This window comes from Symphodus melops (genome assembly GCF_947650265.1).
Source record: "Symphodus melops genome assembly, chromosome: 8".
NCBI lineage: Eukaryota > Metazoa > Chordata > Actinopteri > Labriformes > Labridae > Symphodus > Symphodus melops.
This window is the reverse complement of record NC_136698.1, coordinates 18472774-18493086: the sequence shown is the minus strand read 5'-3', so window position 1 is coordinate 18493086 and position 20313 is coordinate 18472774. Positions and strand designations below refer to the sequence as shown.

Here is a 20313-nt window from a genome sequence, read left to right as displayed (position 1 = left end):
AGGCACCATCCTGTCTCAATGAGTGAAATGTGCTGCATACTACCCATCGAGAAACTTACGCTCCCAGAATGCAGGCCTGCTCGTGGTGCCTATAGTCTCTAAAAGTACTATGGGAGGTAGAGCCTTTAATTATCAGGCACCACTCCTCTGGAATCGTCTATCAGTCAGGGTCCGGGAGGCAGACACATTAGGTACTTTTAAGAATAGACTTAAAACTTTTCTTTTTGATAAATCTTATAGTTAGGGCTGGATCAGGTATAAACCAGCTCATAGTTATGCTGCTATAGGCCTACCGGAGGAACTGGCACTTTGAACTCTTATCTCTCTCTCTCTCTCTCTTTCTCTCTCTCCCTGCTCTTATATCTTATTACTGCATGTCACTATCTCTAACTAACTAACTAACTAACTAACTAACTAACTAACTAACTAACTTTAACTCTACTTTACCTCTCCTTTTACTGGGAGCTCCTGAGCTCTCTTAGGTTCATTGGGACTGTTGGTATGGATGGCCTGCCCAAACAACCAACCCAATCTGAAGAAATACTTTTCCCCTCAATTCCTCAGTGGCTTGGGTAGGCTGTCAATCAATGCATTCCAGATACACAGAACACGTGCTGACAAGATCCAGTGGAAAAATACCTCTTAAAACTCAATTCTACATGATTTTGCATCAATTTAGTGCAACAAAAGTAGGTGTTTTCTTACTTATTCCCAATATTTTCATCTTTACTTCACTGGCAATCAATTATTCACCCAAGCTATATATGCTATTCTTTTCACCAAACAGTATACTCATTCAAAAAAAAAAAAAAAAAAAAAAAAATTACTGCAAAATAACTTTTTTTGGATAGTTTCTGCTTAACAAAAAGAAATTAAACTCAAAAAATTTAAATTCAGAGCTTCTCCAAAAGGGACAGCACCTGCCTTATCACATGTATCCCTGAAAATCAAGATCAGAATGTCACCAGATTTGGACAGGATGTCTGATGATAGATAGTTATTAGTTATTTAAGAAAAGCTTTTATCAATACCATTTTACATTTTTTTAGTTTAACAGGAAACTAGTTCAGCAGAGGCCCTATTGATGTGTATGTGGGATTAGGTGGCCACAAACAACAGATATATATATATATATATATATATATATATATATATATATATATATATATATTTAACACAATATATTTGTATTCTATTAATGTTTTTTTTTATAGTTATTCCTAATATATTCTGTCTCCTATTTTTATATGATGGCACTCAGTCAAGCCGCTGCTTTCAACAATAACGTCACCCAGTAAGAGATTTGTTCTATTCATTAATTTTTTTCAGATTTTTCAGATTAAAAATATAGGCTGCATACACTACAATGGTCATTTTTTTCCACGTTATTTCCAGCAGAGCAAACCCAATTATTAGTTGTTGCGGTCAAAGTTAACACAAATAAAAAGTGTAACACACCCTGTCAGGTTCAACCCATTTTATTGAGCTTTTCAGACTTTGGCTCCCCAACTATAGAGATGCCGTTGGTTTCTGTCGAAAACAAACAGATGATGCAAGATACATGTGAATTAAATACAAGACTACAATGTGTTCTTTTATGAACCAAAAAAAAAATTAAGTTTAATTAGCATGCAAAAGGTCAGAAAAAATACTTGACAAGTGTGCTCACAGATGTTTCTGTTGTTACTCAATGCAAACCATTCAATAATCTGTGCATTCAATGCGGCAGACAAGTATTTTTCCTTCATAAATCTGTGTAATATATTCGGCATTCAGTCTTTTTTTATTCTGTACAAAACACTTAAAGGAAAGTTAAAGAGAGCGAAAAGACCTCTGCAATCATGCAATACAAAGAATAAGAAACAATGATAAAACATAATTAAAGGTAAATGTGCCATTCAACAAAAATACATACGTCAGCATAATTTTTTAACACAATCAGTATAAAAACAACATATATTGAAATAAAGTTTTTCCCCTTAAATATTTCTTACAAATTAACATTTTATGAACTTTTTAATCTCGTTTTGAGTATTACAACCAAAGACAGAGTTAATCACATTGGTATGAAGCGCGAAAGAAAAAAATATTCAGGTGTTGGACTTCACAGATATCAAAGTTAAGGAAAAAAAAGATATTAAAGACAAAGTTTCTACTTACTAAATAATTCAACTACAAAAAAGAGAAAAAAAGGAAATTATAGTCATAAGAGCTACAAAAAAATAAAATAAAAATCGTAGTTCCCGTAATGTCTGATAGAAGTGATTATACCAGATTAGCTCAGTTTGGATGGTATAAACCAGTTTGAATGGTATGAACCAGAATGAATGGTAATAACCAGTCTGACTTACACTATATTGCCAAAAGTATTTGCTCACCTGCCTTGATACATATTAATTTGAGTGACTTCCCATTCTTAATCCAAAGGGTCCAATATGATGTCAGTCCACCCTTTGAAGGGTTTCTTCTTAAAGAACGTTTGTGAGGTCAAACACTGATGTTGGACAAAAAGACCTGATTCATCCCAACGAGGTTTTATTGGTTTGAGGTCAGGACTCTGTGCAGGCCAGTTAAGTTCATCCACACCAAACTCGCTCATCCATGTCTTTATGGATCTTGCTTTGTGCACTGGTGTCATGTTGGAACAGGAAGGGGCCATCCCCAAACTGTTTCCACAAAGTTGGGCGCATGGAATTGTCCAAAATCTCTTGGCATCCTGAAGCATTCAGAGTTCCTTTCACTGGAACTAAGGAGCCAAGCCCAGCTCCTGAAAAACAACCACACCACAATCCCCACTCCACCAAACTTTACACTTGGCACAATGCTGTCAGACAATTAACGTTCTCCTGGCAACCGCCAAACCGACTCTTCCATCAGATCGCCGGATGGTGAAGCGTGATTCATCACTTCAGAGAACGCGTCTCCACTGCTCTAGAGTCCAGTGGCGGCATTCTTTACACCACTGTGTTCAACACTTTGCATTGCACTTTGTAATTTGTGGCTTGGATGCAGCTGCTCGGCCATGGAAACCCATTCCATGAAGCACTCTACACACTGTTCTTGAGCAAATCTGAAGGCCACATAGAGTTCTATAGCGACTGGCGACCTCTGCGCACTATGCACCTCAGCATATGCTGACCTCGAATCGTCATTTTACGTGGCCTACTACTTCGTGGCCGAGTTGCTCTAATTACCAATTGCTTCCACTTTGTTATAATACCCCTGACAGTTGACTGAATTGAATATTTGAATATTTAAGAGCGAGGAAATTCACTGACCTCCTGAGAGCGACCCATTCTTTCACAAATGTTTGTATAGAAACAGTCTGCATGCCTTTATACACCTGTGTCCATGGAAGTGATTAGAACACCTGATTTCAATCATTTGGATGGGTGATCCATTACTTTTGACAATATAGTGTTTATAAACCAGTAAGAATGGTATGAACCAGTATGATGTGTTCACAGAGCAGGCAAGTAGACTTTGATCTTCTCCAGCAGCTCAGTGGGATCTTGGAGGAAAGTTGGAAGCTTGTTCCTGTTGATGTAGATAGCCACGCCAGCAACGGCGGCCGACACCATCACAGGCCCAAGAAACGACCTGCTGGGTTCGGCTGCTGGGCAAGGCCGGGTCTGCATGGGCTGAACCACTCTCTCCCACTGGGTGAGGATTGCCTGGCGGGCCCCCGCCCACTTTCCGGGGCCTCGGAGACGATACTGGTATGGCGTGCAGGGACCCAGCAACACGTTGTGTCCCAACCTGGGGTCGGTCATCAGCAGCCTCAATACGCTGGGTCGGACCCCGATCTGCTCTGCGATCTCATCCATGTAGTTGATGTAATCCACCTGGATGGTGTGTCTCTGACTGCTCACATACCTGACAAACAACACATGTCTGCATCAAGAGGAGAACCATGATTTGACAAGTGTCTTAATAAGCCCTTAAAGGAATCTTTTTCAGGGGGTCGCCTGTAGCGCAGTGGCAGCGCACGCGTCACCATGTATTGACCACATACCGCCCAGCCCCAGAATCATTGTTGGTACCTTCGAGCCATGGTCTCCTTCTTGCACTGGATGTCTTTCATCATGTCTACCACTGAGGGGAGCTTTGCGCATCCTGAGAGAGAGAGAGAGACAGAGAGAGAGAGAGATAGAGATAGAGAGAGAGAGAGAGAGAGAGAGAGACAGAGACAGAGAGAGAGAGAGAGAGAGACAGAGAGAGAGCGAGAGAGAGAGAGAGAGAGAGAGAGAGAGAGACTGAGACACTGAGACATTGAGGTTTTATCCCTCAGACACTGAACACTTCATATTAAAAACAAGTGTTACCTTTAAAGACTCGAGTGGCCCACCTGGCCTGCATCTCAGAGATGGGCATGATGGCTCCCAGTGGCTGCACCAGGCCGATGATGGCGAGCGTGTTGCGCTGCAGCTCAGGAGGAAACACGTACTTGTAGAGAGATGCTTTGTTGTCAGACACTGAGAGCACCTGAGAGGTCAGGAACGGGAAGGAGAACCTGTAACCTGTGGCAAACACCTGCAGGACAGGACAGTCAGTCACACATAGTCTGGACATGTAGAAAAGGCCCCAAAGTTACATGTCAGGGTTTGCTTTATGTTAAATACTGTTTGATTTCTGTTCTGTTTAATGTGGTGTTATTAAGCTCACTAGGGGAGAGGTGTCACCTGCTGGTCATATAGCGAATTACATCATGTAGTAATGAGCAGTGCGCATCAGTCAATGACAGAGGAGCCATTAGTCTGCAGAGTAATAACTCCAATAGTTCGTTGTGTATGAATTGAAAAAGTGAGTACATACCTGAAGTTTAAGATGTAATATTGTCTGATCTTTGATGCTGAGGTAAAGTTAATAACTCCTGCGGAGCTGGAATTTAGAGTTTAGACTTTAGTCATATTTTAGTTATGCTAATTAGCTGACGTTACGGCACCGACATGCTTGCTAACTGACCTTTAGCTTAGTTGAAGCTACATGGTAGTTGAATAAAGGTCATGTCGAGTTCATCACATTTTTATGCTTACCTAGTGTTTATACGTGCCCATGCTTAATACTAGTGTTAATTTCGTTTATGTAAAGTTAACATAAGTTGTGTCACTCTCTGTGCCAGAAGGGTAGTTTTACTTCTGGCTTCACAATAAAAGCATCTTAATATTAATAGGAGAAAGAATGTGTAACTGTTAGCCTTTGATAATCTTTCTGTGTGTAACAATTTAGGTTAAAGAGTGAGTAGTTTAGTTTAGTAGTTTACCTTTATTTATCTACATTTGCATATTAGGACCTATTACATTACTGTATAGTATTTGCTGTCACTACAGTATGGCGGTAAGATGTGTGTTCATTATAGAAAACCACATCAAGACCTAATTCTTTGTTCTACAGCATGGCTAATGACACACCTGTATTTGTGCACCTCTGAAGAAGAAGTGAACAGTCAGTCAGTCAAACAAATCAACTTTTTAAAAAATCTCTCTTTTTTTTTATATTCTGGAAGATTGGCCTGACGTGGTGTTCTGGCCGACCCCCCTGAGTGAATCCAGTAATAAACAATGAACCAGTGTCCCAACTGAGTTAAGTTTCAATATTTTCATTACAGTACTAGTGTGTGTGTGTGTGTGTTTGTTTGAACAATCCCACGTACCACCAAGTCCACGTCCTCCACCACACTCCCATCATCAAATTCCACACTGGAGCCCTGAAACCTGCACACGTTCGATTTCACCTGAACGGTTCCTGACAGGATGCGGTTAGGAAGTTCATCGTTCAGTGTGGGATGTTGGCTGAACAGCCTGACACACACACACAGAGTTTAGTTATTTATAACAATGTTAATAAAAAACACAAAGTCAAAGAACAAGTGATTTGAACAGATCGAGTCAGAAAAAATATGCTCTGATTCACTGTTTATTCAGTCTTCACTCTACTGCAGCTGGACTCATTTATTTATTGAGATAAACAGAACAGTAAAAACACTGACAAACTCAGTACCTGTGCTGCGGCTTCAAGTTGTACAGAGCATGGTCGAATCTTCGGTTGAGCCGGCCCTCCACCAGTCCTGAGAAGAAATTAAAGGGCAGAACTTTCTTCAAGAGCTCAATCGCTCTGTTAAACAGCAAGTCCAAGGGCAGACCGTTGTCCCCGACTCTGTTTAGGATCCAGGCCCCCCGCCGGGTGCTCAGGTAAAGCTAGAAAGGAGGACACATGGCCATCAGTCACTGAGCTGCAACATAGAATCACATATCAGTTGTTTTTTTGGATAACATATTGACATTATTCTGAGAAGAATTCGAGCCAGGACTTAACAAAAAACATGGGCAGATTTTTCATTTTGTAAATAAAGCTCAGATTTATGCATTTAAACCCATCTTTGCTCTCGAATTGCAAACATTAATAATATATTTTTTAAATTTGTTCTGTTACCCATAACCAGGCTAATTTCTGAATTTCTTAATGAATGCACATCAAATGTTAAAGATAATCTGAAACTTAAGGATGTAACTGTTGCAATAAAGCGAATGTTTATGGCACAAGGTAGTTGTGCCCTGCTGCTTCTTGTGGCTGAAGTAAGAAAGCCCTAATAAACAGAGTCGAACACAGTAAATAAACGGGTTAGTACTGTGAAGTGTATCGTGGTCTAAACTGCATTAATTAATGTATTTACACAGTGATTTTCTGCAGTATCCATAATTTTCCTTATTTGTTGCAGTGTGTTTTATCTTTTATGATTTGATAATATACAGTAGGTGATGACCAGCTTCATGATACCTGATATGAACTTCAGACTTTGACAACTTAGTCCAAGAAAGTCTGTGCATGTTGAACTCTTTCACATGTTCTCTGTCTGTTATAATCTCATACCCGTTTGGTGACTTTGCTGAGCTCCACTGCAATGTCTCCTCCAGAGTTTCCTATCCCAATCACCACCACCTTTTTGTCCCTCCACTGCTCCGCAGTCTTGTAGTCTCTGCTGTGGAAGAATTCCCCTTTAAAGGTGTCGATGCCTGAAGAGAACAGATTTAAACTTGTAAGTTTTGGATTAAGTTTTTAGCGGAGCTGTCCGTGTTTACATGTTAATCACAACCGTGGAAAGGTAAGATAAATAACAATGGTTCAATTAAAAAACTCCCAGACAGCTCAGCTGACAAGTTAACATTAATATCCAAACAGAATTCAAATATCAGTGAAGTACTTTGAGTTTGAGCCTCAACTAAAAGCCGAACATACAGGTGAAGCTAAGCAGATGATTGTCAGCAAATCACCAAAATGTGCAGAGCAATATCACTTCAATAATATTTAATTGAAACAGTGTAATCCTCTCAGAAATTACAACAAACTTCACAAATCAAATCAAGAAGAATTGCTTGACATTGTTAATATTCATTTAAAAACTACTTTAGAATGCACATGTATGGATTTGTTTAAACATGTGATGTGATGATGTGGTTAATCAGAATTGATTGCAATTTTAAAAATTGATTGTTTGACAAAAGTTCTTCATATCCTTTTCTGTTTGATCAAGAAACATAAAAAGCCACAGTTGATGATTCTGACATCATTGTGTTTCTATGGTGCAGCTTCCGGTTGACACATGGTTCAATAACATGCTTCACATTACCCGCTCGGACACTCATTAACAAAGGTTGAATCAGGTAAAGTGTGCTGGAGCCTGCAGGGTTTTTTTTTTCATACCTGGGAAGTCGTGGAGGGGCAGGTTGGGTTGGCAATGATGTCCAATACAGATCATCACTGCATCAAAAATGTGTTTCTCCTTTTTACCCTCCTTGTTCTCCGTCTCAACGTCCCACTGACCAGACTGAGAGAAATCTGACCTCTGCTTCACCTGCAACACTTTGGTCTGAACAACACAGAGACACACACTGAAGCTTAAGAACCAACTTTTAATCTGTTTTGCAAAAAGGAAATTTAGAAGAAGAAATCATTTTCCTCAGATATGTCTTAAAGTTAGAAGTTGCAGGCGGTGAGTGCAGTGTGCTCACATTGAAGCGGATGTGTTTGGTGAGCTGGAAGTGACCGGCGTACATCCGGAAGTAGTCCATGATGAGGGAGTTGTGCATGTAGTTGGGGAAGTGTGCGGGGATGGGAAAGTCACTGAAACACATCATCTCCTTGGAGGTGTTGATGATCACAGAGTGGTAGATGCTGGCTCTATCCACCTCCGGATTCTCCTGCACCAACATCATCACAATCAGGTAAATCAACATTCACACCAGCAAGAAATTAGTCTTAATGCTATGACTATGATAAACAGTAAAAAGAAATTATAAAAAAGTCATGCACGTATTAAATGATGTGTGACATGAGCAATAGAAAAACCCAGACAAGTTGAAGTTGCAGGATGATGTTTTGTGCAAAAATCTATGACAAAGTACAAAATCAAAAACTGTGTGCATTATAAGCAGATATATGTGAGTGTTATGTAAAGCATATGTCTAAACCAAACACTACCATTACATCACACACAGTGACTGTGACTAACCTTAAACCTCCACAGACCCCCCAGGTCATCGCTGCTCTCGAAGCAAACTGGCTGCAGCCCTTCATCCAGACAGCACTTGATGCAGGCCAGACCTGAACTGCCCCCGCCGATCACTGCAACACGACGAGCCATCTCTCGGATCTGACACAGAGGAAACAACCGCACTGATATCATCACAAGACAATTATAAAACAAGCAAACAAAAAACATGAATAAATCTGTGAACACGTAGACACAACTATTCATGCCGTTTATGGCAGGAAGACGATCCCTTTGCTACTTTAGTGACTCGACCAGAAAGTTTTTATAAAATAGATTAAAAACATCCCCAGTGGCATTTCTCTGAGTTTCCGTTAGAAACAGCGTTAACTGTTGGTGAGGACAACTTTCTAAATGCGCAACTTTCAACTAACCTTGCTGTTCCTCTGCCAAACCTCTTCAAGCAGCTCGGGTGCGGGGTGCGACCTGAGACTGTAAAAATAACAACGTGTGCAACGTTTGAGTTTTCTGCTGCTATAACGGCGAGTTTTATTCTTTAAACTCTTAAAATAATAAAATACTATTTTCTTCTTCTTAAGTTCGTCTGTGCAGAACTCGTTCCCTTTGAGGTTTGCAGCAGATTTGGGTTTGTTGAAGCAGTGAGTTGTTCCCCGGCGGGGCGGAGACAGAAACGCTTATAGGGAGGGTCAATGTCCTTTGACTGGAGGAAAGGCGAGCTATGTTTTCTCACAGATAAACATGGTGATATGGTACTTGTGGTGAGATCTTACAGTCTATGGGTGAGATAGGCTCATGCGGCTCTGCACTTAGGTGAGCATGTGGTTTGACGTTTTCACTGTTTTTAGACTTATGTGTCTGTAGAACAGGAAACAAAATATTATTGGAAACCCTGAAAGACATTGATATCACTTAAGGCTTGTATTGTTTTTGTTTCAGGAAATTGTTTCATTTTTCTAAATACAAATATTTTATTTCAATTTGCCTGTTATGTTTTGTTTAAAACATAAAAAATATATGTGGGTATGTTGAAAATCAACTTTTATTGTGTCTGTGAAGGTAGGCAACACATACAGCCAGCATCGTTGTCTTCTGCCACTTACAGCTCAAAACATCATCCTGACACCACCTTGTGTTTTAGCACAGTAGGCTAATTACTCATACCTGTGTTTGGATTTTTTGTTCACACACCATGGCTCCCTAGAGACGATACCTAATTTCGCCTTTTGTAAATGCTGATCTAAATACGTAGTCAACTTAGCCCACATGTTACAGTAAAGTGGCAAGCGAGCCAGGAGAAGATTTAATATCACTTAAATTTTCTCCATCATGGGTCAATTAAAGGATTATCTTAATTTATCCAATTTTATCAGATCTTATGACTGTTATGAATTTAATTAACCAAGAAATTTTACCTCTGTAGTTTCTCAAGTCGTTGACGATGATGTGTAGATGATGAAGAAATATCTGCTGACACTGACTTGCTTGTAATGTAAGAAATGTATTTACAAAGACAAGAAACAGCATCAGTCCAGGTTAGCCATGGTACCTGGGAGAGTCACCAGCCAATTGTGAACCCTCTCGAACAAAGAAAGACATTAGTGTTTATACAGCATTGGTCAAAGAAAACAGAAAACCATCCAAGTCCTTATTTGGACTTAGGACAACAGCTGTTACCCTCCTTAAACTTACTCTGAACTTATGGCCTTAAGATTTACAATTCCATGCAGGGTTGACTTTTATTATCTCTTCCTCGGGATCAACACCTGTTTACTCCTGTTTAGACCCAAATGTTATCCTACTCAGTCTTAAGGAAACAACCCCTAATAAACCACTTCATTCTCTTTGGTGTTAAACCAAACTCTTCTTGAGATCACTAATTGCCTTAAGCCTCAACTGATAGCATAGATTGATGGGCCATAAACTTGAGCCAACATAGGCTACGACCACCAGAAATGAATGTATGCAGTTAACAAGACAATTAATAAATGATCATCAGGGCCGCTGGAAAATGTAATCTCCAGTCCACATCGAGACAGAATAATCCTCTCTTCTGTCTCATAATAGCAGGCTAGCAGCTGCAGTGTTTAGGCCACAAAGTTTCAACAACATACACAGCTCTTGCTTTGACTTTTATTTTGCTTGCTCGCAATAATTGGGGCAACACGTGGGAGACGTCTTTGTTTTTTGTCTCCTGCCTTGGGCTGACTTGTTGCTCTACGCGCACCTCTCCACATAATGCGCATCCTTTGCGCATTTGCAGAGAATGACAGACAGACAGACGGACGGACAGACAGACAGACGGACGGACGGACAGACAGACAGATAGGATAGATAGACAAGAATTGACCCAACATTAGGTGTCTGTAAAACTTTTATTTGACTGTTATTGAAATAGGTAATCTTTTGTTTTTTAGTAGTTTCGTGAAATAATAATGTCATGTTTTCAAATTCAAAGTCCCTGGTTTGGACAGTTTAAGAAATCTGCAGCATACTTTGACCATTGACTCCCATTATAACCACATATTTTTGATACACTGTAATCTTGAAATATTATAGTTCTTTTCTTATCATAACCTATAACATATTTAAGCATATATACCTTCAGAATACAGGAAAAACCGGTTTTAGATGTGATGAACCACCTAAATCACCAGGGGCAGCAAAGACTTCATCACAAACATTTTCAATGAAGGCCTGGTTATCGTTACTTGCAAAATGTACATTAAAAAAGCTGAAAACCATAATAATGGTCTTGGTGTATAGGATAGATAGAAATGATAAGTGGTGTGAATGTGGTTGAAAATACATTTTGTCTGTATTGTGTATGTGCATGAGTGTTGGAGTGTGAGTCTGCTATTTGCACTTTTTACTTTACACTTGCCAGGCACAGCAGCCAAAATCAAGTGTTCTTATGACAAAAAGGGCATAAAACCATATAAAGGGACTTCAGTGTAAGTAATTTTTAAAGATGCCTTAAAGGTTAAGCAGCTAGAATGCTTGAAGGGCCACATGTTGAATATTGGTGTTGAACGTTTTGCCCACATTCTTTCATAACTTCATCATTGCTGACTCTGAACAATAGTTTGGTTACACATACTTCCTTTTAGCCTTACTCACAAACAACACATTGAGATGGTTGAATTTTTGCTATGATCAGAATATAAAGTTGTATGTTGAAGGTGAATGGTTAAACTTGTATAAAATCATTGAACCGGAGAAATGCAAAACCCCATTGAAGCTGCACAGAGGACCAAAGGCTGCTAGTGTCAGCATGAATAATGTTAGATACACTAATTAAACCAAATTGATATACTGTAGTTTACACTCTGACACTGTGATACCATGTTTAGCTGTGTTTAATAAATTGTGGTTAATTTGGACTTTTTCTACTCAGATTAATCCTCATCTAGTCTGCGTTTACATTTGCTTTAAATACATTTGAAATTATCTGCTAGTAACATCAGAAAGATAGAGAAGGAACATATTGAAAGAAGAGAGTGAGAGATGACATATAGCAAATGGCCAAAAGACAACACTGTACCTGCGTCCGCTGGATGAAGGACTGTTGTCTTTGTCTTTGTTTTTGAGAGTCTTATCTTTAATGTGCGAAGAAAATATGACCATATATTATATTACACCTGTCTTCAGCAGCATACGGGTATATATATCGGAGGCTTGAGCATATTTTCCATTCCACTTCACATCCATAAATGTTCAGTATTAGTAATCATTGATAACCACCATCGCTATTCATTTCTCAGTTTCTGACACAGGCTGTTATTTAAGAAAAAGAAACAAGGCAGCTGAATATAAGACACCTATCTCGTTGTATATTTTGAAAAGACTTTGCTTGATGATTATTTGTTCATTATTGACATTGGAATATATAGCAGAGAACACTGATGATTATGTTCTAATAAATAAAAAGCATGTAACAGGTCTGCTTCAACTTAATGTTGTTGTGTCCCGCTCTTTCGATGTTTTTTTCTATTGTCACGTAACACGTCAAGTTAGACAAACAATTAAAAGAGGAAAATTAATCTACACTGAAGTATCCGACTAAATCCACTTTTTAAAACCTCCCCAATCTAACATTTGGTTTATAAGATTCCAAAGAGACCCTGATATCACACTTTTATTTGTGACAGTTTTCTGATTGACTGCTGTCTCCATCATGATCAATAATCATTTATAACCACACTTGCAGGTCACTGAAGAGACCTGAAGAAAGCTGGAGGACAGACAAAAGAAGACAGAGGCCAATTATTGACAAAGAAGCAGCACAGGAGGGCTACACCAGAGAAAGCCAAAATAATGTTCTGATATGAAGAGGGTTCTGGTTCTGGTACTGGTACTGCTCTGGTCCTGAAGGGCTGAAAAACCCGCTCCCACTGAGTGAGGATGGCCTGGCGGGCTCCAGCCCACTGACCTGGTCCGCTCAGACGGTACTGATAAGAAGTAGAGGGACCCAGCAGAACCTGCAGCGCCAGTTTGGGGTCCTTGAGGAAGAGCCACAGGATGTTTGGTCGGACCCCCACCTGCTCTGCCAGAGAGTCCAGGTAAGGGATGTAGTCCACCTGGAGGGGGTTACGCTCTGAGCACACAAACCTGACAGAGGGAAATGCAAAACACAAACAAAAATATTGGACTTTTTAAAATCACTAAACCCCAATAAGGTGATGCCAAAATAGAAAAGGAAAACAAATATTTGATCGTCAAACCATCGTCAACTCATATTGACATATTAGGTCCTCAAAGCCCCCAAACGGCAAACGGCTCCCCTGAGGGACGAGGACAATTTGATTCTCTCATACTAGGATGTCCACCAGGCATTGTGGCCGTGTGCAGCCAAATTTGAAGCAGCGAGGATGAGGATCAAAACGTTTGAGTCTGAGGCCGTGTTCTCTGCAGGAATATGTGTTTTGCGACCTACAGGTGGGGAGTGAGTCTTTGCCATCCCATTTGGCCTGGGAACTTTTATACTCGCGGGATGGGTTGTCTTTTGTATTCTCAAAAGTTAAATATTAAAATGTGCACATTTTAAATGGCTGCAAATTTCAGTATATTTCCTACCTTTGATGCATTGTCTCTGTTTCTTCATGCATTTCCTTCACCATGATCTTTTCGGAGGGGAGGCTCATCAAGCCTGCATTTACAAAAAGTCTATTTATTAAAAGGGAAAAAAAACATATTTATCAATCTTCCTCATTTCTTTAGAGTCTACCAAAGAGCCCTACGAAAGGGACTTTCTTCAACCATACAAGATTCAATTTTTACAACCCCATATGACGGCCCCTCCAGAATTTAAAGGCTTTTTTGAGTTGTGAAATCCTTAATACTTGATTTTTCTGCGGCTTTAAAATAAAAAGTAAAGATTATTTCGGGACACTCTTGAGTCACACTGCAGAAAAAATAATACAATAATACAGCCTATCAATTAGTCAAGTGAAGTAACAAAGTTAATAAGTCGCCATTACAGCATGCATAAATGCAAGCTGTCCTAAAAAGTATGAAGCAGATTCATGTTTTTAAAACTAACTTCATACACAATAACAACAAACTTGTTTCTGTTGTTCTGCACCTTTAAACACTCTTGTAGCCCAGCGAGCCTGCATCTCAGCAAGAGGGCCGATGGCCCCAAAGCCATGTATGAAGCCCACTATGGCTAGTGTGTGTCGGGTTAGGGAGGGAGGGAACACGTGTTTGTAAAGATGCAGCCTATAACCACATTTAGCCTGCAGAGCTGCAGGCAGGAAGGGGAAGCTGTAGTTGTACCCTGTGGCAAACACCACCACATCCACCTGTGGATGTACACATCAAATGAGTGAATGGAACATTAATGTTTTACAACCTATGTCAATGGTCAACACGTGATGATGCACAGTCTAATAATTGAAAAAGAATTGTTCTAACAAACACCTTGTCTAAGATGCCCCCGTCCACAAAGACCACATTGGACCCTCTGAACTCTTTCACGTTTGGTTTCAGCTTAACGCGACCAGTCAAGATTCGCGCTGGCAGGTCGTCATTCACTACAGGAATCTGTGAAAAGAAACTGACATAATGGAGAGTGAAGTTGTTTAAAGGAAATTTGTTGTTGGTTAAGTTCTGTCACTCATTAGTTTGATTTAATCCACCTCATCACTGCTCATTTAGACTGCTGTCCCTTGCACTCACTCTTTTGACCTTCACATGGGAAAGCAGCTCAGCACTTTGTAATATTTCAGTTATTATCTCCACCTTCATTGATCTGAATATGTAGGACATACAGTAGGAGGAGGGACAATTCAAATGCAACCTTACATCATCATCATGGTAACAGTGCCAGACCTCTTCCCAAATGTGGATAAATGTGGAGCCGCTGACAGCCATGGACTGATTTATCCCTAAATTATGTTAGATCATTTGTTTATCTTGTTTTCATCTTATCTTATTTTCTCTGTTCAGCACTTTGAGCCTCTTAAGGTGCTATATAAATGTAAAGTATTATTATTATTATTATTATTGTTATTATAGTAATGTCAAAGTCATATTTTTTTTAGATTATTCATTTTGAAGTAATTCAGAGGTGGGATTGTTTTCCACTGGAAAGTTTTAGGGTAACATCTCTTAAAACTACTTAACTTACTATTAACTCAACTGTGCATGGCTGCCAGCATTTGTGAAGTAGATGTTTTTTTACAATGTGGCTGATTTACAAATACAGGGGCCACATTTCCCTTCAAAAGACTGCATATTGGATCATTTAAATACACAAATTCAGCACCAACGCAAACACGCACTGTTTGCTCTGCAGAGCAGTTTATGAAGCATTTAACCCTTTGTGTGTGCCTCATTAATAAGAGTGTATTGTTGTCTCAGTAGCACAGACTAAACAGGCCCTGAGTATAGCTGGTCTGTTTCCCTGCTGAACTGTTCTCACTTCCCCCGAAATCTGAACTTAAAAAGATCAGTCATCATGGATCACACTATAAAATAAAGACATTTATCTTATAGACGAGTATCTCTTTACCCATGTTTTGGTTTCAGGCCATATAGTTTGTGGCAAAATGCTTGATTCAGCTTCTTTTCTACCATCCTGTTGATCCATGAGGGAAAGAGCTTGCGTTTCATCATATCCACCCGAGACATCCCAACAAGGTCGCCTGGAAGTCCACCTGGTCCCATCCGACCAACAACCCACGCTCCACTCCTGGTACTGAGGTACACCTGCAGGTCAGGTCAGCACATAAGGGTTACCATTCATTTGCTCAGCTTTTAATTCAGTTTAGTTACTTATTTAAAGGCAGTGGTCCTTTCACAAAAAAATGCTACCTTTTCAGCAACTCTACTGATATCCACGGCAATATCACCTCCAGAGTTTCCAATCCCAATCACCAGCACGTTTTTCCCCTGCAGACCTTCAGCACTGCGATAATCCCAGCTGTGGAAATATCTGCCTTCAAAGCTCTCAATACCTGAAATGTAGAGATCAATAAATATAAGACACAGGAGTGCTATTGGAATAATATTTATGTAAGAGACAAAATGGATGAAAATGTTAATTGTTGTACCTGGGAAGTCTTTAAGAGGCAGGTGAGGCTGGGTGAAGTGTCCAGTACAAACCATGACTGCAGCAAAGACATGAGTCTCCCTCTGACCCTCTCTAGTCTCTGTCTCCACCTCCCACTGTCCGGATGCAGCAAAATCTGCTGCTTGCCTCACACTGACCACCTTCATCTGATACAAACAAAAGTGACTATTAACCTCTATTCATCTGGACATTTACAACATAAACAAGTATTCTATAACTCTATTCAACTCTGTAGTCACACCTTCTATTTGAAATGTCATCAACCCCTGAATAGTTTTTTAGTTGTGCTTGATTTTCACCTCACCAGTACTTTTAGTCTTTGCCTGTACAAATCTGTCTTGAAGTGAAGTGGCTATTACAACATTTTGAGTACAGGACAAAAGCTCCCTCATCAATGAATGAATGTCTAATATACTCTGTCACCATTGCCCATGTGTACCTAAACCTGCCGCCCCTCTCTCTTCTACCTTTAGGGACAAAAGCAGGTTACAGGGGAAGGTTCAGCAAACGGCTTCATCCCAGAGGGCCAGGTGGTATTATCTATTGTGCATACTACCATTGACTCAGACTATCCTCATGTTATTGTATGTACTGTACCTCCTGTCCTCTTGCTCTACCCCCCAAATCCCTCAATTTATAAAATGTTGTCCTTACCCCTCATCCCCCTCTGGCATCTTCCACCATCACAAACCTGGGATAGATTTCCATACCCCTTGGCAGATCCCAATTCAGACACCTCTCCCCTTCCCTTTCCAGGAAATATTGTCACAACCTCCTCTGTTTTCCCCAATACTGCAGATCTGGATGACTATCTGTCCACCATCTTTGACTTCACCCTGTGATTCTAAAACAATCTAAAATGCTAAGATTCATACAAAAACAACGAGCATGAGCTTAATGTTACCTTTTAAAGCAAACTAAATGGTGACTAACCTGGAAATGTATGTGCTTCAGCAGATTGAAGGTCTGAGCGTAGAGCCGCAGATAGAGCAACAGCTCAGAATGGTGCATGTTGTTGGGGAGCTCAGCTGGAGGAGGGAAGTCACTGAAGGCTATCATCTCTTTGGAGCTGTTGATGACCACCGACTGGTAGATGTTTGCTCGTCCAGGCTCCGGCTTCTCCTGATGGACAAACAAAATACATTTATATTATTACTTTGTCCGTCAGAAGTAGTCTAAATGACAGCTCCCATTTTACAAGCAAGGACTTTCAAAGAACATGGTTAAAGAATTATAATGTTTACAGCATGTAGATTTACATGTCAATTAGCAAATGGTAGCATCCAAAGTAGGGACATGTATTTCCTGACTAAAAATACATGTCAATAAATGTATTTTTCTCCTAAGTGAAGACCTTCTGCTCAAGGTCTCTTACAATGTGTCCTTCCAGTATGTGAGCACCTGATATGGTGTTCCATTGCACAACGATGGATCTTCACTTTCCACACGCCATGAGTGAAATGTTTCAAAATCAATTGCGATCAGCTACAGCATTCAGTGGAGACCAATATAGGTGAAACAGTGCAAAAAGGTGAATAACAGCAGCAGCAAATGTTTAAGTCATTGACTATTATCAGTGCTACTAATGTTTGTTTCACAGAGCAGATACAGATGGAGACAAAGGCAGATACCTAGGTGTGTTCAAACAACAAGCTGGTACTAGGTTGAGATGAGCTCCCTCGAATGAGCCAACAAACAAACTACACGGTCAAAATCCCAAAATACTTTAAGCTTTAACAGATTTTGGGTTTAACTGAATATTTTCCTTAACAATTAGTTTATAAGTTTTTCTTCCTCCCGCACCTTTTCGTCCTTTTAAAAGGCCAAAATGAAAAGAAATCATTCCTCTGCATTGAACAAAATAAATCAAATGAAATTAAAAAACAATAGAGATGTGTTTTTAAATGTAATTTACTGTCACATTTACATGATTGTCATGCTAATTTATCCCATCAGTACATGATACAAAGTATTGAGCCTCACCTTAAACCTCCAAAGACCTCCAATATCATGGCTGCTCTCGAAGCAAGTGGGCTCCAGACCTTCATCCAAACAGGCCTTAATGCTGGTCAGACCAGAAACCCCTGCACCGATCACTGCAACCTTCTGTATCATGCTGGACTGAAATAACAATTAGAGCAAAGATGTGATGTCAGGGCTAAAGCTGCATAATGAAATGATGAAGCAGAAATGTAAAAGCAGTTTGAATGAATGGATGATTGTCTTTCTTTGTTTCTCATTAATTTATTTAAGGAGATGATTACTTTTAAAGTGGAGTGAATCAATCAAGATAATGTTAATTTTGGCTGATCAAGCAGACTGGGTGATTGCTTCTCTCTTGTGTTTCTCTTTACTGGTCTTTTATTGAGTTGTCTTCATGATCTGTCTGTTCTGTATGGTGCACTCATAGAGACACCAAAGAATGAGCTTTTCTTGTTCTTCTCGTTGTTCATCCAATGAGGTTGAAACAACAGAGAAGGTGTAGCACATAGAGAAAATGTTTTTCTTTAAAAATGGATTTCCAATGCTTTAAAGCCAAAAAAATAGCCTGTTTTGCAATATATTTCTGATTTAACTGTAGGAGTTGTGACTTATATCTAATTATATCTAATTACTTAACCAACAACGAATCAGGGGAAAGGAGAGAAAAGGAGAAACCTGACTCCTGACTTGCGCATCTGACCGATTCAGTTGACCTTTCATGCTCTATTCAGAGAGGAAGTTTTTGTTTTAACTGGTTAAACTCTTATAATTCATATTAGTTGTTTTCCTTTTAGTGTCCAGAAAGCACAGATTGAATGGGGCCCAGGACGGCCAGCTGCTATCAGTGTTAGAGGATGAGGGCTATCTAGAGTTTGTCAGGATCCTTGATTCTATCTACACTATCCCAGGTAAAAAGCCGCCGAAAGCAGAGATTGATTTTTTCCTTTTTTATTGAAGAAGTCTCTTCATCAAGAGTAAATTAAAGCACAGAGGAAAAACTAACTAACAAACTAAGACAAACGATTCGTTACACACCAAAAAAACAGAACAACAAACAAAGTTCGTTACAAAACTCTCAGATACTGTAGCTGATCAATATCTGATACATTTGCATGGATACAGTATCATTAGTGTATGAGAGGCAACAATGAATAACTTTGTGTGCTTACTGGCAGATATGAATGTACATGCACACGCATCTAAATACATATTTTAGTTCATATGCACATCTATAAATAAATAAATATACATACTAAAAGGGACTAGTGCTTTTCTATAGGATCCTGTTTGTGCACATGATTCAGCCTATGTTTAGGAAGTATTTATCAGTGTAAAATTGAATTTCCTCTCTTGGTATAATAATGCACATCTTCTTCTTCCTAATTTCAATCTGCTACAAGATTTCCCTGTTCTTCCTCATAATGAAACAACAAAGCTTCAAAACTTTTTCCCTATAAATAGAAACAAAGACCCACAGTGTCATGAAGCATCCGCCCATCTCTGCTCTTTATCCCTACTTACCGTTGTTTGTTCTATTGGTTCAATTCACCGTGTGGTCCAGCAGCTACAAGGGCCTGACCCGGGACTTTCTTGGTATTTAAAGACATTTTGAGGTCATCCATGACATCACTGGGCCATACCAATTGTGGGGGTTTCATGAGAAATGTTTGAAGCTTGATCCATTTGGTCAACGAAGTCCAGTTGCCTTTGGATCAAGCTTTGAATTGACCTTGACCGGCATGATTGATGAGAACCTAGAAATACTACTTGAGAAGTTTATTTCTTGCGTCTTTGACATATTAGAAGGAAATCATTTATCAGTTTAAAAGTTTGTTGAGTTGAGTATAAATTAGCTAATGTTCATTTGATGGTTTATTTGTATTTCTTCATCTTAAGAGAAAGTCAATAACCTCCTTTTGAGTGTGGTTACACACAGCTGCAGTCAATTGGTTAATTGGGCAGACTATAGCTTATACCTCAAAGAAGTTTGCTAATGCAGGGAGGGAGGTGAGGCCCTGCTGCCTTTCCAATGTGCATTAGTTTGACCCCATTATGATAAATTTACATTCTTTTCTTTGAACTTTTGTTGTTTTTGTTAAGTTAATGATTGTGGCTAAGATGTAGCTTCCTAACACCTTCCTTGACACTTAAGCTAAACCACATTACAAGGTTAAAGAGCTGGAGGTCATGTTACATTGGACAATGGTTGAAAACTTGTGTTGTGTTGGCTAAACAACACATCCAATGG

General features: G+C 39.5%; 1 protein-coding gene across 1 annotated transcript; it reads right to left on the bottom strand.

Annotated features, from left to right (window-relative positions):
- Positions 1–1462: 1462 nt before the first annotated feature.
- Positions 1463–19827, bottom strand: LOC306828526 (uncharacterized protein). Its single transcript, XM_079351043.1, has 20 exons — positions 19587–19827; positions 18066–18203; positions 17016–17204; positions 16063–16228; positions 15824–15966; positions 15522–15718; positions 14429–14564; positions 14091–14310; positions 13583–13655; positions 12722–13117; positions 8923–9022; positions 8510–8650; positions 8010–8198; positions 7702–7867; positions 6871–7013; positions 6001–6197; positions 5654–5801; positions 4326–4533; positions 4044–4116; positions 1463–3876 (listed from the first exon to the last, which is right to left on the bottom strand). The coding sequence occupies exons 2-20, from the start codon at positions 18195–18197 to the stop codon at positions 3462–3464; spliced, it is 3432 nt and encodes a 1143-aa protein (XP_079207169.1). The 5' UTR covers positions 18198–18203; positions 19587–19827; the 3' UTR covers positions 1463–3461.
- Between the last annotated feature and the right edge of the window lie 486 nt (positions 19828–20313).